Genomic DNA, 26536 nt, shown 5'->3' with positions numbered 1-26536 from the left:
GTGGGCCTACCAGAAAGAATGGATGTAAAAAGTAGGTGGACATGAACAAGTTCTTAAGCAGAAAAGAACAGGGTTGCAATTGGGCTTGAGAAGCCCTGGCCTCTGTCCCTAACTACCACGCAGGGAAACTCGAGCCTCATTTCCTCCTCAGCAAATCAGGCCTGAAGGAGTTCTTGCATCTTCTGCCTCCAGACTTCCATGAGGGCATCATTTAAAAAATCTCTGGTGATTATGAAACAGACTCATAATACAGAGAACATTTTGAAGGTTGCCAGGAAGAAGGGAGTTGGGGGATGGGTGAAAAAGGTGAAGGGATTTCAAAGTACAAATTAGCAGTTACGGAACAGTCATGGGGGATGTAAAGCACAGTATAGGGAATATAGTCAATAATATTGTAACAACTATGTATGGAGTCAGATGGGTCCTGGATTTATCCCAGTGATCACTTCGCAAATTATATAAATGTCTAATCATAGAGTTGCATACCTGAAACTGATACAATATTGTATATCAACTGTAATTTAAAAATAAAAAAATTTGAAATATCTCTGGTGATTATGAAAGTAAACACATATTTTCTTGGCTCAAGTAAGAATCAAAACTGTGGCATCTTGGGAAATAATAACATTCAAGTGTGCATGATGCGCCACAATACAAAGTCAGAAATCCACACAAAAGGAATTTAGAGACCATTTAAAGTTAGGAAGCAGGAAAATTATACTATTGATTATCAAGGATGTTTGAGAGAGAAAATCTAGACATATGATGGCTAAGTGACTGTCTTCTAATGTTCATACTGTTTGTTCAGCTATGCTTCTAATCAACACCAGAACGTGACCAGCAGAATCTCCTGTGCTGGATTAGTTGGGCCACGATTCAGTACCTCAGCACTTTCTCAGAAGAAATCAGACTCAAGAAATGAAAGTGTCCAACCGTAACTTTATTATTATAATAATCGTGCATCATAACTCCTCTTCCGCCTTCACTACACTGTGCTTTTATTATTTATCAATCTGGGAGCAGGGAGGAAGGGCACCGCCAGAGAAGAACATTTAAGAGACAAGCAATTCATATATGTCTTTATGGTTCAGTGATGCTACTGTAAGGGAATACAAAACCAGGCATCAGGCGCTGGAAAGAATGAGACTTTTTTCAATCTTATTTGCCCCCTCGGGGCTGCCGGAAATAGCGATTGTAGGCAGCGTTGTAGCCAAAAACCCTGGCGTAGTGTTCGCAAAGTCTAACGTCATCACAGGCTTCCCGGTTGTACTCTTGGAGAGGCCTGGAGCGTTCTCGCATCCTAGAAAGTTGGGGTAGAATGAGGCCCAGATTAAGAAGTATAAAGAGAATGGAGAAATAAGAAAAAGGAAAAAAGAATACCAGAAAATATTGAAGATCCCAATCACCATCCCCTGCCACCATCCTCACCACACCCATCCCCCCTCACCCCTCCTACCCTTATCAAGAGATACTTGAAGAACAGAGAAGAGAGGTTGAACAGGGGGAATTTTTTTTTTAATGAAAACAGAATTTTTCTTTCTGTCCTCTTTTAGATCATCCCTCCCTCTCCTTTCTGAGCCTAAAAAAATAGTCTTCCAGAAATTCAGTTGTTTTCTGTATATTGTTTTAAAATTCTTTGATTTGGGGATACAATTACATATAATATCTCTTTTTAAAAAACCTGTTTCTCACTCCATTCTGATCTGGGATACTACACTGGGAAAAATGACCCCCCCCCCACCAAGTTTTGTTACCCACCTCTCTTGGATTTTAGCTCTCCATCTTTGCTGCGGGGATATAAAGGTGTTAGCATATCTCCTGTCAATGAAGGGACCTTAAAACAGAAATAAATAATTGCAGTTTTAGGGAGACAGTAGTTGAAAACATTTCTTTGAGTATTTCCTAACACGAGTGTGTTTGAAAGTTCATTAATCCATGCATTTCATATAACTAGAGATATGCAAAAGTCAAAAGGGAAGATAAGAATATATCATAAGCTGCCTGATCAAAAGAAATTAATAACCCCTATGTGCGCCTTTGAGACTTGTCACATTGGCCATTGAAATTTTCGCTTGTCTGTTTTACCTTTGGACGATAACTGTTTTTTCAATTTCGGCATTCCTATTTCAGAGTGTTTTAGAAATGCCTTTGGGGAGGAATTCTCTGTCCTGAGGACTTGTAAAGCATGTTTTTAGATTACTAGTAAATGAAGACCTTAAACATGATAAAAACAGGGAACAAATTGGAAATGAGAGTGACACGTTATTTTCTCTTATACTCAGTCTTTATAAGTCTAGAAATTCAGTGCCATTCTAACAATGTTGACGTCTGTGGTCTCCCAACCAACTTGGCCTCCAATCCTGTACTTTGCCAGTTGTCATTACTCCTCGTTTTCCACTGGTGTGGTTGACGTGGTGCCAACGTAAAACTTCCAAATGAAGCTTTATGGCTCCTAAGTATGTTGAATGGTGGTTAAATGCCATATTACACCACTGCAAGTTTTAAAAAAATTGCTTATCTGGTGATTTTTACAGTCATTGGATTTTAAATTTTACTTTAGCTTTTCAAAAAAGGCCCCTCTTTTTCCTCCCTATTATATGTTTTACCATTTGTCTTTTTAAGGACAAGCAGAGATTCTATAACACACGAGATTTAAATAAGGAAGTCAACTATTCACTTACTGATTTCGTAGGATTCCATGCTTTCATGAGATTCTGGAATTAAAAAAAAATTCATGTCATTGTCATCATACATTGCAATAGTCTAAACATAGTGAAGGAGGGAGAAGCAGGAGTCACAAAGATGTGAGGAATATAGTTAACAATATGGCTACTACAAATATCAGGCATTTACCACGTATGAATTGTTTCTCTAGCTCTGTCCATGCTGCACATATGTCTACACTTCAGTCTCCCTGATGTCCAAGAAGCTAGTGAGCACAGCTACAATTTCCCAAGGGCTCTGGGGTTTTCAGGCTAGTGAAATAAGATGGTTTAAGTGCTGCCCACAGGTCTCCAGAGAGCCGTCCTCTCTGATTAGTCTGGGGCCTGCCTGGAAGCAGGGTTGAGGAAGAGACAAAAGGTTCTAGAGGACAGCTAGGTTTCTTCGCGCAGGCTTCTAGGAGGTTCCAAAGCCTCTTGAGAGCCTGCATTAAATTGGCAGCCACAGAAACCACTGGCCCCAGCTCATAGCTCGCACTGGGCGCAGTGCCAATTCAGAGAAAGAACTGAGATGATGTCAAAGCAGAAGTTTTCTTCTTCCTACCTTCCCAACAGGTAAATTTGACAATGAGTCTTAGATATGTAAGTATGTGAATTTGCTTGAAAAGTTCAAAAGGAGCTAAAGAAGCTAAAACCCTTCACACAGAAACTTTATGAGTAATTTCAAAAGTCAGTAGCAAAAGATACATGGTTGTTAATATTTAGGCTTAAGAACTAAAATAGCTATTTTATTGAAGCATAAAACTGAGTAATTAAATAATTTTGCTTCAGATTTCCTTTCACAAGCTTTGAACAGAGGTATATTTAAGAACATACGGAAACCAGGCAAATTTTATCTTTTGACAAGAGAAATTATGCAATCTATTTTTCTCTGAGATTCTTTAAATATAAAGCTTCATTTTAAAATTAATTCATCAAACACATTTAGTAAATCCATGAGATTATCCTATCCCTAGAGAGGGCTGTACTTAATACTTCACTATGAAAGCTGAAGTTTTTAAAAGTAATTCAACCAATATCTTTAACCAATTGTTACCAACGTCTAAATAAACATCCTTAAAAATGAGAACTTGGAGGCTGGGAATTTATTTTCTCTCTGAAATAGCAAAGTTTCCATGTGTGACTTACCCTGGAAAGGACTTGCCTAATAATTTGCATACAAGAATCTGGATATTCAGGGTATAAAAAATACTGAATGGAACAGACACGGGGCTTGGAACTTGGGAAACGTTAAATTAATGGTACTTTAAGATTACAACAGAGAAAGGGGCAAGGGAAGGAGGAGAGAGGGGAAGAGTGGAAGTAAACCAAAGTCAGGTACAGAAAAGAAAGCCCAGAGAAATGGCAGGAGGAAGATTTCTCACCGTAACACAAAGCGGCCACGGCCAGGGCAGCCAGAATGGAGAGAAGCAGCAGGCTCTTCATGGTCTCTCTGTGGTCCTGTGGGTTGGTCTCACTGTCTTGTGCGGCAGCAGTGCAGGGAGAGGCTCCTACAGGCTGTTTGTGAAAGTCTGTGGGGATTTTATAAGAACTAGAGCAGCTGAAAGGGGAGGAACCAGTGGGAGGGGGCCGGAGAAGGTGGGGACTGGTTGGCACTAAACTAGGACTGGGACTTTTCCCAAATAGTCATTCCTTCCAGATATTATCTCCTCTGGGTGGGCAGTTTTCCCTCATTCCTGGATGTGACTGTGCTATGGCAGGAGGAGGTACGGAGGTTGTGGCCACCCTAGGTCTGGGGCCAGATCTGGGCAAAAATCCACAGAGAAGGGAGTTGCCACAAACACGTGTTTGTCTTCCTAATTTCTTCTCTGATCTGCCCTCCTGGCCCTGACTGTGGGCCTTTCAGGTTTGGTCCCCGCACAGAGCCACAGTGTTCTGCTCGTTCCCCTAATGGGTGGATGAGAGGTTCTGGTGAAGAAAGGACTTCATTTGTAAGCTGTTTTAATTTAGAGTTATGTTTCCAGTAAGGCTAAACTATCAGCCTGGACCGATTGAATGTTCCCCCGGTGAGACGCACCTTCTGCATTTTTCAAGTGCTCAGCAGGGGAAGATGTTCAGTGATCCTGTGAGTGAGTTCTGTTTCCTTCATCAGCTCCACTGTAACGCGCTCATCCAGTTTTGAGCCTAAACCTCTTACCCTTGTGCTCTCTTAGGCTGATATCCCTGATGGAGAGTGCAGCTAGGATAAGAGGGAACCCATTTCCCATTTTCTGAAGGCTTTGTCCTCATAATCAACGAATTCAATATGCTTTCAGTGAGCGACAGATAAGATGCAAGGTACCATGCTAAGTGCTCTGAGGTTTCTAGAGATAAGACCTGTCCCTAAAGAGGTGATAGCTACTTACTGCTCACTTTGCTCTATAGCTGTCAGGCATCCTCAAACACAGATTTGCACAAATACACACTCCCACTATACCTTCAGTACCAGAAGTGTGGTTTCTTTTTTTTTTTTTTAAAGAAAGAGAATTACAATTTGGTGCCTCTGGTCATGCTAGAGGCTGAGGTGTGTTTTTTTGTTTGTTTGTTTGTTTTTTGTTTTTGTGCCTTCTTAAGCAATTAGTAAAACTTTTCTATCAGATATATCTGTGTTGCCTGGGTATCTGAGAGTCTTCTTAGCCCACAGATAGACTTGAGGGACGGAGCAGAAGATTATAGAAGAGCAGGACCTCTGACTCTTGGGCTGGAACAGCAACAGGACTGGGCTGGGAGCGGGTGGGCACACTTTTCAGTGATGACCTATTGCAAGGAGCAGTGATGAGCAACTAGTTAAAGCCTCATTCTTTTATCTTATTGAGAGGAACTTTCCCTGCCACTCTCCACCCTATGAAAACTTTTATAAACACTAAAGGATTCCCTGTTAAAAGAAGTAATTCATTTGTAATCTGAAGGATTAGTGAGTTTGGAGGGACCAATAAAATCCAGGTACTCCCTCCTGATATTTTCACCTTAAGAGATATTTTCTTTGTAATAAAATCATAAAGAAGACCTGAAAAAGAAGACAACGAATGTTCATTACTGATACATTTAACGGTCATGATTTCCACTCACAAGACTGATGTTTTTTCCTGTCATTAAATCACAAACTTGCTTTCAGTGTTGGCTTCTATGCTCTTATTTTAAGATAAATCATAAAATCATTACATTGTTAACCATTACTTGAAAGTGCAAAAATCAGTTTACTACACTGCATGGTTTGGGGGAACAAGCTAGCCATGGCTTGTTCATACATCATTTTATAAGCATTCAGTCAATAATCCCCAATTAACATGATATAAAACAAGTTTAGTCCCAATGCTGTACCTCTAAAATGAGTAGGCTACTCATCTGCTCAGATCCTATCTCCAGAATTAAAGAGAATTCCCTTTTTTCCTAGATGCAAATGTGTGCTTTGTAATGTGCATGAACTCAGCCCACTCCAGCCAGGTTGCTGGTGTCTCCTCTACTCCCACGCTCGGATGGCAACTGCACCCTGTCAGCCCTCTGTCATCACAGTCCATTTTTATGCTGTCTGAATCCAAACTTGATAGTCCCACACCTCTCTGGCCAATTTGAGCTTCAACTGTTTTTATAAACTTTCTAAACTTTTAAGCGTTTCTATTTATCATCTTGCTTTTAGTAAGGCTAACACTTTCTGATAGAAGCTGCCTCTCACCAGTCACTTGTCTTTTATTTACACTGTTTTCCATCTATTGCTTGGTCATTCTATGCTAAATCTTATTTATATATGATTCACAAAAATTATTAATATGTATGAGAGTTCAGAGCCTTTCTTTTTCTCTTCTTCCTTGTCATTCCCCATCTCAAAACAATATTATGAGTGCCAACTCCAGTTTTTTTTTTTTTTAATGAAGAGAAAAAAAACAGAGGTAGAAAAAAGGGGGAGGGGAAGAAATGAGAATGGGCTTGTCTATTTGGTTTGCTGGATGGGAGAGTTTTGTGTGGAGACTCAGGTGTAGAGAGGGAGCTAGCTGGAGGATGTGAGCCATTAAAAGTGAGAAATGGGGAAAGACAGTAAGAGTTGTTTGGGTTCTAAACAGGATTTTTCATGTTGTAAAATTTTATTTGAGAATTACTGGAAAACATTATTTGAAAACTAAATTATTTTTAATTAATGTTGACTGCTAGTTTGTATTTTCTTTTTAAATATCATTTTTAATTTTTCAATTACAGTTGACATATATTATTGTATTAGTTTCAGGTGTACATATTCCATAACTTACCAATTGATCATCCTGATAAATTCCACACCTATATGACACCACACATAGTTCTTTAAGTATTACTCACTATATTCCGCATGCTGTACATTGCATCCCCATAACTGTCCTGTAACTATCAACTTATAGTTCTTAATTCCTTCACCATTTTCACCCATCTCTTCAACCCCTCTTTCATCTGGCAGCCATCAAACTGTTCTCTGTATCTGTTCTGTTTATTTTGGTTTTTAGAGTCAGTTGTTGATAGATATGTATTTATTGAAATTTTATTCTTTATATTTTTTATCTTTTTGTTATTCCTCTTACAGAAGACCCTTTAACATGTCATATAATTCTGGTTTGGTGGTGATGAACTCCTTTAACTTTTTAGTTTTCGGTTTGAGAAGCTCTTTGTTCTTGGATTCCAAATGATAGTAGCTTTGCCGAGTAAAGTAATCTTGGTTTTAATCCTTGCTTTTCCTCACTTTGAATATTTCTTGCCAATCCTTCCTGTTTTGCAAAGTTTCTGTTGAGAAGTCAGCTGATAGTCTTATGAGAGCTCCCTTATAGGTAACTAACTGCTTTTACCATGTTGCTTTTAAGATTTTCTCTTTGTCTTTAGCATTTTGCATTTTCATTATGGTGTGTCTTGGCGTGAGTCTCTGAGTTTATCTTGTGTGGGACTGTCTGCACTTCCTAGACTTGTGTGTCTACTTTCTTCAGCAAGTTAGGGAAGTTTTCTGTCATTATTTTTTCAAGTGGATTTTCAGTTTCTTGCTCTCTCTGTCTTCTTATAGCACATCCATGATGTGAAAGTTGATATGCTTGAAGTTGTTCCAGAGGCTCCTTATACTATCCTGGTTTATTTGGATTCTTTTTTCAGATTCTTTTTTCTTCTTGCTCTTCTGATTGGGTATTTTTTGCTTTCTTATATTGTAAATTTCTGATTTGATTCTTGACTTCATTTGTTCTACTGTTGATTCCATGTAAATTATTCTTCATTTTAGTTAGTGTATCCTTTATTTCTGACTGACACTTTTTTATGCTGTTGAAGTTCTCATTAAGTTCACTGAGCATCCCTATAACCAGTGTTTTTAACTCTGTACTGAGTAGATTGCTTGTTTCCATTTTGTTTAGTTCTTTTTTGGGAGTTTTGTTCTGTTCTTTCATTTGGGACATGTTTCTTTGTCTTCTTATTTTCGCTGACTCCCTGTGTTTGTTTCTATTTATCAGGTAGAGCTGTTATGTCTCCCAGGCTTGCTAGGGTGGCCTAATGTAGTAGGTGTTCTGTAGGGTCCAGGGCATAGCTTCCTTGATCACCCAAGCGAGGCACTTGAGGCATGTCACCTGTGTGGACTGTGTACACCCTCCTCTTGTAGTTGAGCCTGGATTGTTGTTGGCACATAATGGGAGGGATTTACTCCCAGGCCAATCAGCTGCAAGGACTGGCTGCGAGCATGGACAACTGTGGAGGATCAGCTGTGCAGGGAACCACAGGACTTACTTCACTGGAGCTCTGGTGCCTGCTGAGTTCATCTTTTGAGAGTGACACTTGTGGAGGTAGTTGGGTGGTGATGTTTTGACATGGTCAGAAGCTTTCCACTGGGTATGCTGGCTCTGGGGCCTCCCAAGAGGTGCAGACAATGTCAGCTGCCAACTTTGTTCTGCTGCGGGCCACCTGACATGAGCTACAAAGTGATCTGCTGGTGGCTGCTACTTGTGCTAGGCTTGGTGGTGCCCAGGTAAGGCAAAGCTGTAAACCAAGGCGAGCTGCTGCTAGTGTTAGGCCTGAGTCCACTTAGCGAGAGGGATGGACTATGCTAAAACCTGATGCTGATTGTTTGAGAGATTTTAAGAAAATCTGAAGCATGAGCCAAGATAGGCCATTTGTATGGAAAAGCTACTGGAAACTGCTTGGGTGGGCCTGAAAGTTGGGTGGCAGGGCCTCAGGGAATCACCAGGGTAAGGCAAACAGTGATAGCCAGGATGATGGAGTCTCAGGTATGGTGCCCACCTGCCAGCTCTGTGTGGAAAAGGCCCATCAGAGGGACAATGGCCCCTGCCAGCACTTCTGTCTAGGAGAAAGCTGCCCGTCATCTCTTGCCCTGCTGATGGACAATTCAGTTTCTCCTTGTATGTCTCTGGTGTCTTTCAAGCTGCTGTTCTAGTGCTGCAGCTCAGAGGGAGTGAGTCTGAGCAAATCTGTGTTCAGGGCCTTTAAGAGGAACTGCCTGAGACTCCAGAAGCCTGTCTCACTCAGCCACAATCTCCCCTGGTTTCTACAGCCAGAAGTTATGGGGACTTATCGTCTTGGCCCTGGAACCCTGGGCTGTGAGGCCTGGTGTGGGGCTGGGACCCCTTGCTTCTCACGTGGGACCTCTGCAGCTAAGAAATTCCTCCCAATTTTTATTCACCCATGTTACCCACCACACGTGGGTGTGGAATCAGCCTATTCCACAACTCAACCCCTTCTATCAGTCTCAATGTGGCTTCTTCTTTAATTCCCTAGTGGTAGTACTTCCATTCAACCAGATTTCAGGTGGTTCTGAATGATAGTTGTTCTGTAGTTTAGTTGTAATTTTGATGTGGGTGTGGGGGGAGGTGACTATTGCATTTACCTACATGCCATCTTGACCAAAATTTCTGTATTTTCTTAATTGGGGTGTCTTGTAAAAACTAGACCATCTGAAGCTCCAACTTATATTTGAATTCTAGGTAATTATAAAAGATATGCACATAGATATCTCCACCTAACAAAAGAGGACTATTCTTTAGTTGGGAGTATATTTGAAAACCCTCTAAGAAGAGATGACAAAGGTATCAGAGACACAATGATATGATTGCCAATTATTATTATTTTTAATATCTTATTGATTTTGCTATTACAGTTGTTCCATTTTTCCCCTCTTTTATTCCCCTCCACCCTGCACACCCCCTCCCACCCACATTCCCTGCCTTTAGTTCATGTCCATGGGTCGAACAAATAAGTTCTTCACCAATTTTTTTTTTTTTGATTATACAGAATCTCAGGTGAGATTGACAATATGGTGTAACCCAGGCAACAGAAGCCACAGAGTAATATAAGATCACTTACTCCACCAGCCCTCAGTAGGAAAAGAGAAGCTTAACTACACCTTTCAGAGCCAGAAGTAGCCTCATGATTTTAGTCCTTTTTTATTCACTCATTGAACAAATGTATTGAACATCTATTTGTGCCCATTGTGAGCTAGAAATATAGTGGAAAAAATACAGGTATGGAACCTACTCTCATGAATCAAATGTGCTGTTAGGTCACAAACTTAATTAGTGGTTCTTCCACTTTAAAAATGTGTTTAAGCATCAAATTGGCCCTAAAGAAGACCAAATGATAGGCATTCTCACTCGACTTACCTTTTCATAGGCACTCAAAAAACATCTTTGCAGAACATTGGACAAAGCACTGAGGACAAGCTCGGATAAGTTTGAATTTGGGGAGAGAGTGGAAAAGAAGACATATTGGCAGAACTGACAGGAATCACTGTGGGGAGAAGCCTCTCAGCAAAGCGTATTTGCTGGAGAATATACCGATAGAGTTCTCCTTTTTCTATATTATTTCTTTGACTGAAATAATGGCACAGCAATAAAAATGTGAATGACCTTCCCCGCCAATTCAACTTCCTCTTCTCTGCCCTTGCTCATTCTTTCTCTGTTCTTTGTCAGACTGCTGGGTATTTTGTCTCTTTGAGGCATTCTTGGCCTCAGTCAGATTTTTTTTTCTTTTTTGCTGTTCAATGAGATTCAGCTTTATTTACACAATGTTGGTTTTACGAGTTCATATTATTATTTTACTGGCACACTAAAACCCTTACTCTTGCCTTTAAAGGAAAAAAGAAAAGGAAAGGAGAAGAATTAGGAAGCAGCCACCTGGAAAACAAAGACAGAAATCGCTTTCCGGGACATTAAAAACAAGGACACGAGAGACTGAAACCCAGCCAACTTCATGGGACAGTGCTGATCTCTCCCTTCTGTTCTTTTAAGGGAAGCCCCTTGAATAGATTCTATGACTCAAATTTCTTTATTGACATAGATTCTCATGCACCTAATCCCTCAGCCTTTTTTTTTATTTGTCTTAGCTGAACTAAGTGAAAGTAGATGTTTGTCACACTCAGTGTTATGGGAAGAGCATCTAGGGAATGATGGGCTTCTCTGGGGGGTGAATGGTGGAAAAACCTGGATATTAAATAAACTGAGTGCCCAGTTTGGAACAGCTGTAATTTTTCTTTTCTTCTCATATAGATCACTTCTCCCCTTTCCCTTCCCATTGAAAACTTCGAATTTTAAATAAGACAGCAGATATGAAATACAAAAATATATAACAAATATATAACTATCTAAATAATATGATCATATATCAAGTGTGTGCTATCTGCTAGGTACCATGGTAATCACTTTTTTTAAAAAATTGATCTTTATTGCATTTTTCCGTTACCGTTTAGTCCCTTTATACCACCCTCCCCCCAGCAATCACCACACTGTTGTCCATGTCCAGGAATCCTTTCTCCTTTTTGCTCAATCCCTCCACCCTCTAACCTCCCCGACCACTAGCACTTTTTAAAAAAGATTTTACTTCTTTGTTTTTAGGAGGGAGGAAGGAAGGAGAAGGAGAGAGGAACATTGATACAAAAGAGAAATATTGATGCGAGAAAGAAACATTGATCAGCTGCCTCTCATAAGAGCTGAGCCCAGGGTCGGAACCCATAACCCAGGCATGTGCCCTGACCGGGATCCAGACGGGCAACTTTTCACTTTGCAGAAGGACTTCCAACCAACTGAACCATATTTACTTTTATAACAATCCTACAAACTGAGTATAATCACCCACATGTTATATAAGCAAATATTAAGCTCAAAGGGGTTCTATATTTTATAGGTCACACAGCAACAGAGTGGCAAAAGCAGGATTCAAATACAGTGTTCTTTGATTGCAAAGAATACAATTTTAACCATTGACACAATCATGCCGTATTTCCCGTGTTTTTGACACCTGTTTAAATACTTCTGTAGTTGTGTCTATTGGGATTCTTAAGTCCTCAGTTTTGGAGCCACCATTAAATTATACAAAGATATACATATTTTAAATGTTAATATATTTAATATCCTTTAAAATAGGACATTAGCAGTGAAAGATTAGCATTTTGCCACTTAAGCCCATGTGGTCAAGTGACTTAAAAATCAGAGAAAGGGATGAACTTAGTATTGGAACCCAAGTCTCCCTTTCTCTACCCAGAACCCAGCAGACTAAATTACCTGTGCAGCCCAGCTCCAACTCAAATAGGTTGCCCTTCCAAGTCTTTCAGTTTACTTCAGAAATCACCAAGACTCATCCCGGTCTATGAACACTCATGTTTGCTGACTGTCGCCTGACACCAGCTGTGGTTTGTTATAAAAATACAGGCTCCACAATGTCTACAAAAGTAAATTTCTATGGTTACTTAGACCCCAAGCAAAACTGGAAATCTAGGATCGCTTTGTAACATGTTTCTTCAACTCAAAGCAACACAGAGATTAGGTTCTGTTTCCTTCTTGACTGCAGATGAAGGTCGGAAAGGCTGGCCATTTATTCATCAGAGCCCAGCTGCTGCTTCTGGGTGAGATGTGACCTTAAACCCAACTCAGAACTGTTGGATGGGTTAAGGAAGACAACAAATGTAGAGGTACGAGGTTAAGGCTGGTGTGTAATGCCATGGAGTACACACACACAACTAATGTGATTCCCCCCAAATTACTTTAACTCTATTGGTTTAGTGTTACTTCCACTTTCCCCCAGTAGTAGAGAGATAATGGATTGCTGAGGATGCCCTAAGCAGAGGAGAAAATGCAAGAAGCGGGAGCGATGGAATTGGCAAGATCTTGTACAAGGGCAGCCAGTCTGAGAACTGAAAGCATTCACCCTGGTTCTGACATTGCTTGGTGATGCCTGTCTGACTTTTGAACAAACCGCTTAATTCTCTTTTAAACATGAGTTTGAGTAGATATCTATAATTTTGTAGTTCTAGATTATCTCATCCTTGAAATAGATAAACAAGATAAATTATTATGTAATCCAGTGTTTGAAGGAACACTCTGTTCTTAAAGCTACTTTGCAAGCCATACTTTTAGGGCTAGAGCTGTTGACTGGTGATTGCGTGTCCAGTGCTGGCCCTGAAAACCCGGAGCAAGGATCCATTTGAATCACTGCCAGCTGAGAGGGTCCTGGCTGCTGTTATTTCCCAGTGTAGTCAGATAACGTCATTCATTTGGGTTTGGGTGTTGATTTGCTATGAAATCCTTCAGATGAAAAAAGGCAGTCTTTTCAGCCAGGGTTTGGTCAGCGAAAGAAACCCTTGTGGAAGAGATCTGAAGCTGTGCAAGTCCTCTCTGTTACATCATCTAGTCATCGTGAAGCCTGGAAATAGGAGAAATTTTAGAGGGAAAAAAGCTTAGGGAGGACAAAGGAAAACATTTTACGCTAATATTAGAAAGAGTATAGTGCAGAATATGCCTTTGCTGATCAAGCTACGAAGCGAACAGGCTGTGAAATTGAATATGTCCACATCTGATTTTCTCCTGATGGAGTTGTGGTGGGAAATGACACAGTGACATGTGGGTTGAGATGGCCTGTGGAATTTAATTCAGCCCTGCTCGATGACATTCACTTAAGCAGTCCTACAACCAGTGCTTGTCTCAGTCTTGGGGGCCACACGCCAACTCTGATTCTGCCAATTTATCATTCTCTGTGTTTCCTGTCTTTCTCGTAATCCTCAATTATTTATTTCTTGCCACTATTGAATTTTGAATTTAGACTTTTATTTTGTTGATGGAATAGAAGGGTTTTTTTATTGGTGTTTCTTCTCTGGCTTTTGGTAAGAGGTAAATGAGTGGAAGTAAGATTGGGATCAAATGGAAGGGAAGATAAACTGAGGGGAACAAGATATAATGTAGTTTTTTGTTTTGTTCTGAGAGGACAGTAGAAAGGCCAGTGAAATGGATGTGGGCTGGGGTATGGGGTTGGTAACAATGACATGAACACTTGTTTGTTTTGGTCTTCCAACCTGTGAGGGCTTTGATGTTAGCCTCTGGACCACAGTCACCTTAAAAACATGCAATAGCAATGCAAATAGTGTTTGAAGTAAGCCAACATCCCTCATATAGGCATCCCCAGATCTCATCATAGATAGTGGAAGAGAGCTTGGACTTTGGAGTCAGCAGGACTGAATATGAATTCTGTTCTGTCACTTAATGATCTCTATTATTTCTCTAATTCTCTCTTTTTTTTTAAATCAAAAACATGGGGGTGATCATGGAAAGTAGCTTGGAGAGTTGTAGTGAGGATTAAATGAGATAATGCATGTGAGCATCTAGCTGGCACAGTGCTGGCATAGGGTAAATACTCCATGAAAGTAGTAATAGCTACTACTATTACTGTTATTACTATTATTATTGTTCTAATGATCTATGTGACCTTTGATAAGTAATTTTCTCACTGTAGAATGTGAGGGATAGCAATTGTTACATACATTGTTATAAAGACTTAATGAGATAATCCTGGCAAAATACCCATTAAGTGTCTGTGAGATTATAGTCGATTATTAAATGTTAGTTCCTGTCCCTATATTCCCAGCTGTTGTTCCCATACTTCGCTTTCACTATTTTCCAGCAGGTAACCAATACTTAAGCCGAACTGAACAACCGTTTGCCATTAGCTTTGCTCATTTTATTGAATATTCTCTTTTCCTGCTTTCCCATCTCTCTCTGTAGCAATCTTGGGCATCTTAAGGCTTATCTCAGATACTACCTACTTCATAATGAACTACATCAGTAAGCTTCCCGACTGGGTTATTTCTCCTTCTTTTAAACATTCCTGGAGCACTCTGTTTTAATTCTTTGCTAGCACATACCTTCTTTCTTTTTGCATTACAGGCATTTCTGTTTTCCATCTTGCCACACACCCTCTTCCCAGTTATCAGTGGTACAATCACTGGTTTCCTCCTCTTCCTTCTTTCCAAATACATTTATCTACCAGACTGTGATTTACTGTATTATCTAGGAAACTTTTATCTCTGAGAAGACTGTATTGGAAGAAAGAATTCTCTCGCTGAATTCACACACTGAGTTAACTGTCTCTAGTGTGTTGTCATTGTAACCCTAGAATACCCTTTCATAGATCTTACCTAATTTCATTACAGAATATAGAAATTGTTTACATAACTAGGTCTTACACTGAATTTTAAGCTCCTTGAGGGAAGTCAGGGCTTGCATTCTATTCATTGTTGTAGTCCCAGTTCCATACTCATTATCTTATCTGCAAACCGAGGGCAATGTTGGAAAACCTGCAGACCTCAATGAAGTTGCCCTTAACAATTCACTCCAGCAGGCTCATGGCACGTTTAAAATATCCCTGATCTTTCATTGAAGTATAAATTTAATTTCTTGTGGAGTTAGAAAATTATCAGTATGCTCAAAAAAGGAAAAATGCTATTTCACTCATATTTTTTTCTACCTTTGGCTTATGTAGCAATCCAACTATTAAATTAGCCAATTATCCTCTTAGTGAAGTAGTAATATTCCCCCAAAGTTTCCAGATATTGTAAAATTACATTGTAGTATAAATATATGAAGAAGTATATTCTCTCTCCAAGGAAAATCTCTTGAATAACAAGAATTCCTCTGGAAGAGTAAAACAAGAAATGTTTTCTTAGTGTGTTTGGGACATAAATTCTCACCTTGCGTACTTGTCTTTACTTCTAGATTTTTATACATTGGTCTATCGGAGTGGGTCTGTGTATGCCACAGAGGTCTTATAAAGAAACTAACTCTATGTACAGCACAAACATTTGCAGATTATGGATGTAAATTCAAGGCAAAGAAAACAGGAGTATCTGAAAGACTGCCAAAGGGCAGAATTAATTAATTAATTAATGTTCCATTAAATTCGAAGTGAATAATTATATTTACTAATTAAATTTTGTCATTGTGATAAAAATGTAGCCTATATTACATTGATACTTTGGAATCATTAAAGCTTCCTTCCTGGTGTAATATAGAATATTTTGGAAATATAGTAGCAAAATAAATATTCTTTATTTGGTAAGCAGTTTCTGAGTCTCAAGGAAAAGTATGTTAAAATAACCAGTTTTAGAATTTACTTATTGTGTGATTAATTCACAGGTTGCAAGGTGGAGTTGCACATGTGTGGAAATGTTCAGTGTACCCTCCATGATGGCTGATGATGGTCATATTTTCCTGATCTATTGGTGTTTTTCTTCTTGGTATAAAACATACTCCATTGTCCTTTTTGACATTTTCCCTTGACTTCTATTTTGCCAGGCATTAAGATTGATATTCCAGCTTTCCTTTGGTTTCAACTTGCTTGAAGTAATATTTTCATTCTTTTATTTTAAACCTTTCTGTAACCTTTATCTTATGTTACTTAAAGATTATGCATTATTAGATTTTGTTTTAAAAATATATTTTGATAGTCTATATTCATTTGGTGAGTTTGGCCCATCTACACTCACTACAGTTACACTATATTAGGACCATTTTTACAGTATAATTTTGTATACAACTGATTAAATAATTTCTGACAGATTTATAATGATTATTTATATGTCTTTTAAAAAATAAGTAATTAATTTATTTTTAGAAAGGGGGAAGGGGAGGAGAAAGAGAGGGAAAGAAACATCAATGTGTGGTTGCCTTTTGGGTGCCCCCTACTGGGGACCTGGCATGCAACCCAGGCATGTGCCCTGGCTGGGAATTGAACTGGTGACCTTTCGGTTTGTAGGCTGGCACCCAATCCACTGAGCTACACTAGCCAGGACATGTATATATCTTTTTATCCCTCTGTAGACTGCAATTTTATTGAAGACCAGTATGAATTTAACTAATACAGTATCTGGAATAGAGTAGGCAGTTTCTAAGTGTTTGTAAAATAAATGAGCAAGAGAATGAATTATCATTATTGTGCTTGAAAATTGCCCTGTCACTAATAATAATAACTTGTTTTTATAAATTCTATTTTCCAAATAATTATTAAGTGGTTACTATTGCCAGGCAATGTACCATGTGTTACATTAGAATACAGATATGAGTTGAACACAATCTTCACTGTTTAAATATCTATAACCTAGTACGTATACAGAGGACTATTCCAAGTCCAGTAAAACCCAAGACATGCGAGTCTGTGGTTTCCTTTTGGACAAGTCAATTGACAAGGCTGAGCTTCTGTTTGCCCACCAGAACCTTATCAAAATAAATTATATTCCCTATAGCAACATAATATTTTAGGCTATATTTTGTATTCATATGTATATATAAATTTTATTGTAGATTTTTTCAGCTATTTACCTATCTTTTATTTCTAGTTTTCTTTGAAGAATAATAAAATTGCATGTATTTTAGTTTTTTTCAATTTTGGTGCATGCTGTCAGTGGGGATTTTTTTCTTAAAGCATCATTTAAACCCTAGATAGTGTATATAATAGACTGCAGGTAGCAAACACAAGGCCTGGGGGCTGAATCCGACCCTCCACCTTGTTTTATCCGGCCCAGCACCTTGTTTCTACCCTGCGGCAGTGCAGAGCTCTCACTTAACTGTTAAGGAGTAGTTACATTTACACAGTCCTAAATTACATTCAGCCTTTTGAAGGTGACCATGAGGCTGATGTGGCCCCTGGTGAAAATGAGTTTGACACCCCTGTAATAGGCTATATGCCATGTGGCCTATTTAAATTTATTTTCAGAATCACTGAAGTTTTTCAGTATCTTTTTTCTTTCTTGATCTTTTCTCTCAGGACAGTCAAAATGCCTTAGGGTTCTTTAACTGCCATGTGTCTGAATAATTGATTCTAATCTTGCACCATATGGAAGTCATTTCCACAATTCAGCCTTGCCTGTTCTGTCCGTGGCAGCCTCTGCCGCTTTCTTTTCGTGCAACAAAAAGACGCCGCTGGCAAGAGGAGCAGTGAGTCTGTTTTTGTGTTTATCTTTTAGCATGCACAGGAAAATTCCCAGCCAGCTGAACTGTGCCTGGCCCCAGATGGGGGGAGTCCAGGTACAAAGCACACTATGAAGACAAAGTGTGGGGGCTGAGGAATCCAAGTTAAAGTTGCCAGACTAGCAAAGGTCAAAGTTGACCTCCAGTTGTTCCGGGAACATTTTTCCTTTTGTACCATTGACCATTTGATTTATTTCTGGCACCAAAGTATTAAGTATTTAACCACTGCTTTCCTTGAGTGTCCACAGTGCAGAGAATAGTCAATATCTATGAGTGTATCTGAGTTCTTTTTCTTTCCAAGAATGATTGGCTTCAAAACATGAATCCCCACAAATCCTCCAGCTCTGGCTACTGAACCGCGTGAGAAAATTATGGCTTCATCACTTGAAGATGGGAAGAAAGTTCTGAAATTCATTCTGGCAGATATAGCACAACTTCTGGGAAAGAAGAAAATACCACAAAATTTTCTTCCTTTCAGCTATTCAGCAAAGGTTCAGGGCATGTAAAAAATCTGTATGTAGAGAAAGAGGAGAAGGGTTCGGATAGCTGTACTCTGTTTTCCATAAACTTCTGTACATTAGTTATAGATAAGACAGTTATATTTGTGCTTTCCAAACTAATAAATGTGTTTTGTGTTAAGCTGTTTGGCATGGATAAGAGGCTTCTTTTGGTGGACCAGAAAAAAAAATGTGAAGAAAAGAAAGAAATGAAATGAAATTAGAATTTAGTGTCAAAAAGGTAGCTAAGAAGCCATACACTTGGAATTTAAAACTATATGACCAAAGAATCCCTAGGATAAAATGAAATAAAGGATTAAAGGAAATAAAGGGATGCTTAGATCTGAATGCTAATAATGAAAGCACTACATATTAAAATTTGTGAGAGACAATCAAATAGTGCTGAGAGTGCATAGCTTTGCATACATTAATCAGAAAACAGAAGAGGGTGAAAACAAATGAGCTAAGCTTACAACTCAAGAAGCTGGAAAAAGAAGAGAACAACTCAAGAAAAGAAAGAATAGAATAATAAGGATACAGTAAGAAATCACTGAAATAGAGAAAAGAATGTAATATAGAAACATAGTAACATTGTTTAAAAGATAAATGAAAGAGATATCACTACAAGCACAAAAATATTAAATCCAAAACTGGCACAGAAGAAATAGAAAATTTGAACAGATCAAAAATGGGAAAGAAACAAAAATGGCAGCCAAATAGCCTCCCTCCAAAATCCCGTAGCCTACCTAGATGGCTTCCAGCTCAGTCCTACAAACCTTCTGAGAAATAGTTTCTATTTTATACAAGTTGTTCCACAAAATTAAAAAATTAAGACATTTTTAGATCATTTTATGAAACTAGTGAGCTCTTGATTTTAAAACCAGAAAAAAAACTACTGAAGAAAACACAATTACAGGCCTATTTAAATTATGATTGTGGATATTAAAATCCTAAATAGATATTAGTTAACATAATCTGAAAAATATTCAAAATTATACATACTGATTTAGGTAGTTTTATAACAGGAATGCAAACAGTTTTATCATCAGAAAATGTCACTGCTATTCACTACAGTAATAGCTCAAAAGAGAAAAATTATATAATTATCTTGATGCAAAAAAGCATCTGCATTATGGTGATGTATATCTTTTGATTGTATATGTTTTATATATTGACTTTATATATTTATATAAAATATATGCATGCAAAATAGATATAATATATTTATTTTAGATGTGTATATTATATACATCATCCATAAATTATATGATATAACATATATAAAATCTTACTAAATTAGGGTTGGATGGGATATTCCTTAAACTGGTAAAGGTTATATGCCAAAAACTTACAGTAAGCATTCTGCTTAATGGAGGAAATTAAGATGAAATTCCTTAAAAACTAGGAATAAGAAAAAGATGGTTGCTGTTACCACTGTATCGTTAGATAGATGTTAGTTATCATTACACCGGGAACCCAGGCCAATGTTATATGGGGATAAGAAGAGATAGAACCTGTAAGGAGTGAAATGGAACACTTTTTGAGACAATATTATCTAAATAATATAAATAAAAAATAAGCATCCAATCAACAAACTATTAAAGTCAGTGAGAGTTTAGCAAACTTGCCTCTACTAGTCAGTTGACAGAACAGTGCCATTTCTATGCATCAACAATAACTGACTGGAAAATATAATGACAATAGAATACATTTCACAATACCAACAAAAACTATATGTCTTTGAATTAATTTCACGTAGAATACATAGACTCTCTATGAAGAAAACTCTAAGACTCCAACAAAAGTGAAGGAAGATAATCTGAATTGATGGAAATATCTTCCATGCTCATGGATAAGATAATTTTATATTTTAAAGATATCAATTTCCCTGAAATTAATCTATAAACTCAATGCAATCCCAATAAAAATTCCAGTCATATATTTTGAGATGTCATATAGATCATCTCTTAAAAGCTTTACTTTTAATTTTTCACATTTAGGTCTTTAATCCATTTGGAAATATTTTAATATGGTGTGAAGTATAGACTAATTTTATTTTTTCCATATAGATAGCTAATCATTTCAGCACCTTATATGTAACAGTGCCTCCTTTCCTCATTAATATGCAGTGTCCTCGAGCTGCCATACAAGAGAATGTGTTTCCAGTTCTGTATTCTGTGACATTAATGCTCTCTTTGTGTCAATAATATACCTTCCAATTTCCCAAGACATCTAGTTATTTTCCTATGTAGTAAGGCATGTTTAGTAAGGTATGTTTAGTAAGGCATGTTACTATTTTCCTAGTTAATTTCCTATTTATTAAAATTATATTGTCTATCTTGGCTTTTTGACTTTGTGTAACCTTTTTTCTTAAGTTAAATATTATTTAAAATCTTTGTGATATTTTTCTTTTTCCAAAAAATTGGGTTTATTGATAAACTTGGGGACAACAGCATCTTTAAAATATTAAATCTCTTTACCTATGGCCATGATATACTTTAACATTCTTTTGGTTACTTTATATTTCTTATAAACATTTAACAAATTTCCCACAAAGATCTTATACTTTTTTTTGTTGGATCTATTTTGTTTTGGTGTTCTTGTGGATAACATTTCAAAAGTTACATGTTAATATAATTTCTACTGGTATATTTAGGAACTGTGAATTTTTGAAAAATACTAGTTATAACATGATAATCTTATTGAGATCTCATTAATTCTAAAAATTTATTAGTTGATTCCTTGTATTTTCTGTTTAGGCAATTATATAATCTGTAGATACTGACAGTGCTGGTTTGTAGATTTAGTTAAAATCATATATTTTAGATTTATATTCTTGTTTGAGTGCACTGGTAGAAATATGGTCGATAGTAAGTATTCTTACCTGGTTCCTAGCTTTAAAGGAAATGCTTCCCATATTCCCCCTGATTATAATGTGCTATATTTATAGGTTTTTCATGAATATCCTTTAGCAGGAGAAGAATGTTCTAATTTTAATTGATGAGAGTCATTATTTTTAAAACCAAGGAATGTTAAATTATATCTAATGTTGTTTTCTTCATCTATTGAAATGTCATAGATTTACTTCTCATTGATCTCTAAATATGATGAGTTACAATGGTAAATTTTCTAATGTTAATCCATCTTTGCACAAATAGAATGTCCTTCTTACTTGTTTATGTTTATCATTATTCCTGATGTTTTTGAAAAAAATTGCTAATAGTGTTGCTAAAATTTTATTTTGAATTTTTATATCTGAGTTCACAAGTGAGATAGGCAATTAACTCATTTATTATACTATTCTTGTCCTGTTTCAATAGAAAGGTCATACTAGCCTTATAATATGAGTTACAGAGATCTTCCTTTTTTCCTATTCTCTGGTATAGTTTGTATAAGATAGAAATTTAAAAAATTTTAAAAAAGGTTTTAACATTGCTTCTTTTTGATTTATGGATTATTTAGCAGTATTTAAATTTTGCTTAACACATGGTTTTAAACATCTTTTGTTATTCTAATTTTATCGTATGCTGGTCAATAGAGAATGTGATCTTTAGTGTTTTGGTATTCTTTTTTTTAAAGATTTTATTTATTTATTTTTAGAGAGGGAAGGGAAGGAGATAGAGAGAGAGAGAGAGAGAGAGAGAGAAACATCAATGTGCGGTTGCTGGGGGTTATGGCCTGCAACCCAGGCATGTACCCTGGCTGGGAATCGAACCTGCGACACTTTGGTTCGCAGCCCGCACTCAATCCACTGGGCTACGCCAGCCAGGGCTGGTAGTCTTCAAGACTGTTTCAGACTTAAGATTTTTCTCTAATTCTTTGGTGCTCTGTGGTTCCCTATGATGTGGGTGGGTGGGGCTATGTTTCTATTTACATGGCTCAGTACCACACCTAATATGATGAATTCATGTCTTTGTTCAATTCAGGCATTTTCTAAGACTTTGTTTCTTCAAATATTGCCTCTAGTACACTTTAAACCATCTTCCAACCTTTACTACATTTTGTTAGACCTTCTTACTTTATCCTCTCTGTGTCTCTATGACTCTTGTACTGTCCACTTAATTTCTTTACCAAGTTTTGAGTAATTTGCTAGTTGTTCCTCCTACTCAATTTTTTTGTTCTTGCCTTTTATGTATCTTGATTCATATTCTTGATGAGTTTTCCTATATATTTTGTAATTTTGGATAATGAGTTTACCCTATTTGGGCTGTTATTTGTGGAAACCCTAAGCAACCAAGTCATTAGATTATTTTTCCAGAATTGTTCTATCTTTTAAGCAAGTGCCCAAATCGGCAGAATTTTGTGCTAACTTATTAACTTGAGAGTTCTTGGACACAAAGGTGGTATATATTTAGATTCTGAAACTAGCTGCAGAGTAGGCCTAACTTTTTAATTTCTCATGGGAGACTATTTTCACACTCAGATACCAATAAGTTTCCATGCAAACTGTGCTACTAGATGAATTTTCTTCTGGTCATTTATTGATGTGTTCATTCAACAATATTCATTGCATATTAACTGCATGCTACACACTGTGTTAGGTGCTAGCTGCTGCCAATATAAAGATGCACCTGACATAGATCTGAAGAAACCCAGAATGTACAATGGCTCCATTAGTCACTCAAACAAATGTTACAGTAGCAAACATGTAGATGCTTCTGCATCTCGAGGCAGTAGAGCCTCCCCAGGGGTTAGCCAGACTCAGTCTGTGCTAGGACATGCAGACTACACTTCCTTCTTCAGGTTCTAGAACCAGAAAGTTTTGTTTGTGTGTTTTTAATTCTTTTCAATGGAAAGAATGAAGTACTAACATGAATAACCCTGGTTGGCTTAAAGTGCTAATTTCTCTAGATTCTGAAGAACCCCGTGGCTCACCCAAGTGTAGAATAATGGCCTCAATACTTCCTTCTAGTTCATGGGTCTACCATAGCGAGGTTTTAAACTTAGGTTGCTTAGCATGTATAAACATGGCGGGACAGGTATGAGAAGCTCACTCTCCACTGAAGTGATGAAATAGAGTGAGCATAACAAAAAATTAATCAGCAACTTTCATTTACTATCTGCTGGTTGTTAGTTTTACCCAAACTTATTAAAATAATAATAATAATAATAATAATAATAATAGTGATGATGATGATGATGGTGATAATAGATGAGGCTTACAAAGATGTGTTCAACTGTAATAGTGTAACAAGATCTCATACATACTTTCTACTCCTAGTGCTTTCTTTCACAGCTGCTCTTCAAGGTTCTCATCCCCACTTTCCAGTCATACTCATTCCTTTTAGACACTAAGCACCCTCCCACTTTTATACTGATTTCTTATTATAGATATACTTTTCTTCTTCCCTGGAGCACAAATTCAATTTTAGTGTAAGTCATTTCTCTTGATTTGGTTCATTATAATTTTAAAAAATTTTATGACATTCATTTTCATGTATTTTCAAACCATTTATTTATCAAGTGCCTAATATGTGCAAGTACTATTCCAGGCACTGGGAACACAGCACTGTGCAAAGGAGGCAAAAACACTGATCTCGTGGAGATGAATTCTTGTAGATAAACAATAAACTAATAAAAATAAGTAAATCATTTTATATAAAAGTGGTAAATGCTAAAAAGAAACAAAAAGGTTATGGGACTTGCTTTGAGGCTCTGCACCTGTTCCAAATCACCTGCAGTTCACTCACTCACATTTGGATGTTCCTGTGGATTAGCTTACCCCACGGACCCCCAACACATGTTCATCCATATGTTGTGCTGTGCTAATGAGCAAGATGGATAGATTTCCACCTTTGTGGAACACATAGTTGTGTGGGATGAGATAATTATGAAAATGCATGATTATACATTTTGATAAATATCACAAAGGAAAGATACTTCCAGGTAAGGAAGTACATGACAGAGGATTAAGACTTAGTTTGGAGGTTGGGAAGAAGAAAGTTTGATCCAAAATTTGAGGTACAAATAAGAGTTAAATGTGGAAAGAGGGAAGTAAGAACAGGAAAAGAAAGAGCCTTGTAGGCTGAAAGGTAACTATATGTTGTAAGGTGGAATAAGGCTTTGTGTATTAAAAGTCACAAGATCTTAAGTGTTCGCACTACACACACACATACACACGCAAAGGTAGCTGTGTGAGGTGATGAATGAGTTATTAACCTGACTATGGTAATCACTACACAAAATGTATTAAATCACCACATTGTGTACCTTAAAATACATGTTGTGCAACCTAAATATACGCAATTATTATTTGTCAATCATAACTCAACAAACCTGGTGAAAAGACAAAGCAATGCTGGGGAACGAGGCAGGACCATATGAAAATACCAAAGATCTATTTTTTTTTAAATCTTAAAGGTAACTGAAAACCACTGAGGAATTTTAAGAAAGAGAAAAGACATAATCTGACATAATTTTGAAAAAATGGCTCTGGATTCAGTATGGAGACTAGATTAGAAAGGGACAAGAGTTAATGCAGGAAGATTGCTTGCTGGGCATTTTGGTAGCCTTGTGTTAGGTGATGGTAGCTTAAACTAAGATGATGTTTAAAAAGCAAAAAAAATAAAAGGAGGGATATGAAGGTTACTTAGAAGGGAATGCTGAACCAATGAATGTAGAGGTAAAGGTGTGGTGTCAGAAATGGCTCCTTTGCTTCTGCATTGCACAACTGGTGCTAATCTAGAGTAGTTCATGGTTTGCAGGGAGAAATAAAAATAGGTAAAAATCAGTTGGTATGTTTTGTATTATCTAGATAAAATTATAGAGTATGTGGCTGGGTTGTCTGATTAGTGTCTGATCTGAACTGGTGATAAAAATCTGAGAGTTTTCATCCAATGCAAATAAAACACATTTATTTTTCAAAATAAATAAAAAGACACATTTCTCTAAATGGGTTCCCACCTGTACTTCTCCATAGACTAAACTGCTTTGTACTCGGGGATGTATGAAGGGAATGAGTCCTTAGGAATGTCTGTCATTTTATTTTGCTTACTATTTTTTAACTCCTTCCTGAGTAATAATAATAAAAGCAAACAGTGTATTGCATAATCTCAACAAAATTAAGTTATATATAGTGAGGTTAAACCATGTTAAGTTCATTGGGTTAATTTGCTTAGAGTAGGCGATCAATATATATTTGTTGTTTGACCAAGCCACACTAAGAATATTGCTAAATCACTTTTATAATTGAGTTTGTTGTAAGAAATATGACTGTGGCCAAAGGTACTTTTAGACTTCCCTTTAAGAAGACAAGAGAAAGCCCTTCCCATTCTGGAGAGGCTGACTTTGGCTACATAGTTCCATGACCTGGCATAACCTCACACTCAGTTTGTCACTTAACCTTTGGTGGGCCAGGGGCCTTCTCAGCTAATATAATTTGGCAAACAGGAAGTGTTTTATGAGACAGGCAATGTGGAAAGAACTCTGTAATTTTGAAAAAGATTTTGCCATGTTTAACCACTCACCTTCCCAAATACCCTGCCCCAGTTGAATTCATTTACAACCACCTTGTGTTTTCCATGTCTTTTTCCATTCCATCTCTAGGGACCAAGGGTTTGGGATGAACCTTAGCTTTAATAGCCTCATAGGATCAGGCTGAGCAATTAGCTGGAGGGACCAAAAAAGGCACTATTTAAGGGGCAATTTCAAACTATTATCAAGGAAAGAGAGTCCAGGGATAAAACCAGAGGAACATTGTTACATGTTGGGTCTTATGGTAGAGTCGAGGTTGTAGATGGGAAAATGTGGCAAGAAGTCAAGGGATCAGCAATGCATCTCTGAGCTAGTGCAAGGAAGCAAGGATCTAGAATATGGACAATAGTCCAGAATGTAGCTCTGGATAAAGCAAATGTGTAAGGAGTTTCAGTGGGCTGGGAAGGTGGGGCATTTAAAGCCTCAGAATCATCTCAGACACTCGCTTCTGTTTGCTTCACACTGCTCCCTTCTTTTGGAATTTTTTCCTCTCCCTTTGCCTATCTAAATCTTTTTTGTTTGCTGGGAGCAGCTCAAGTCCTATGCTTTGTATGACCACTGATGTAATATTTAGTTGGTCTGAGAACAATCGGGTGAAAACCTATTACTTAGGTTTAGTAAAACTGCCAAGTCA

The 26536-nt window shown here is 37.5% G+C and overlaps 1 protein-coding gene across 1 annotated transcript; it reads right to left on the bottom strand.

Annotated features, from left to right (window-relative positions):
* Positions 1-927: 927 nt before the first annotated feature.
* On the bottom strand, positions 928-4237 carry LOC114513419 (matrix Gla protein). The gene is made up of 4 exons (XM_028532727.2): positions 4085-4237; positions 2682-2714; positions 1759-1834; positions 928-1300 (listed from the first exon to the last, which is right to left on the bottom strand). Exons 1-4 carry the CDS (start codon positions 4143-4145, stop codon positions 1159-1161), a joined length of 312 nt encoding a protein of 103 aa, XP_028388528.1. The 5' UTR covers positions 4146-4237; the 3' UTR covers positions 928-1158.
* Positions 4238-26536: the final 22299 nt, after the last annotated feature.

Source organism: Phyllostomus discolor, chromosome 2, assembly GCF_004126475.2.
Source record: "Phyllostomus discolor isolate MPI-MPIP mPhyDis1 chromosome 2, mPhyDis1.pri.v3, whole genome shotgun sequence".
NCBI lineage: Eukaryota > Metazoa > Chordata > Mammalia > Chiroptera > Phyllostomidae > Phyllostomus > Phyllostomus discolor.
This window is presented reverse-complemented; position numbering and strand designations above follow the sequence as displayed.

What these genes read in the sequence shown, in the direction of transcription:
- LOC114513419 (XM_028532727.2), bottom strand. Translation starts at nt 4,145, where the DNA reads ATGAAGAGCCTGCTGCTTCTCTCCATTCTGGCTGCCCTGGCCGTGGCC. An exon ending in CATGGAATCCTACGAAATCA is followed by an intron (nt 1,835 to 2,681) that starts GTAAGTGAATAG and finishes TTCTGTTTTAAG; the next exon opens with GTCCCTTCATTGACAGGAGA. An exon ending in AGAGCTAAAATCCAAGAGAG is followed by an intron (nt 1,301 to 1,758) that starts GTGGGTAACAAA and finishes CCAACTTTCTAG; the next exon opens with GATGCGAGAACGCTCCAGGC.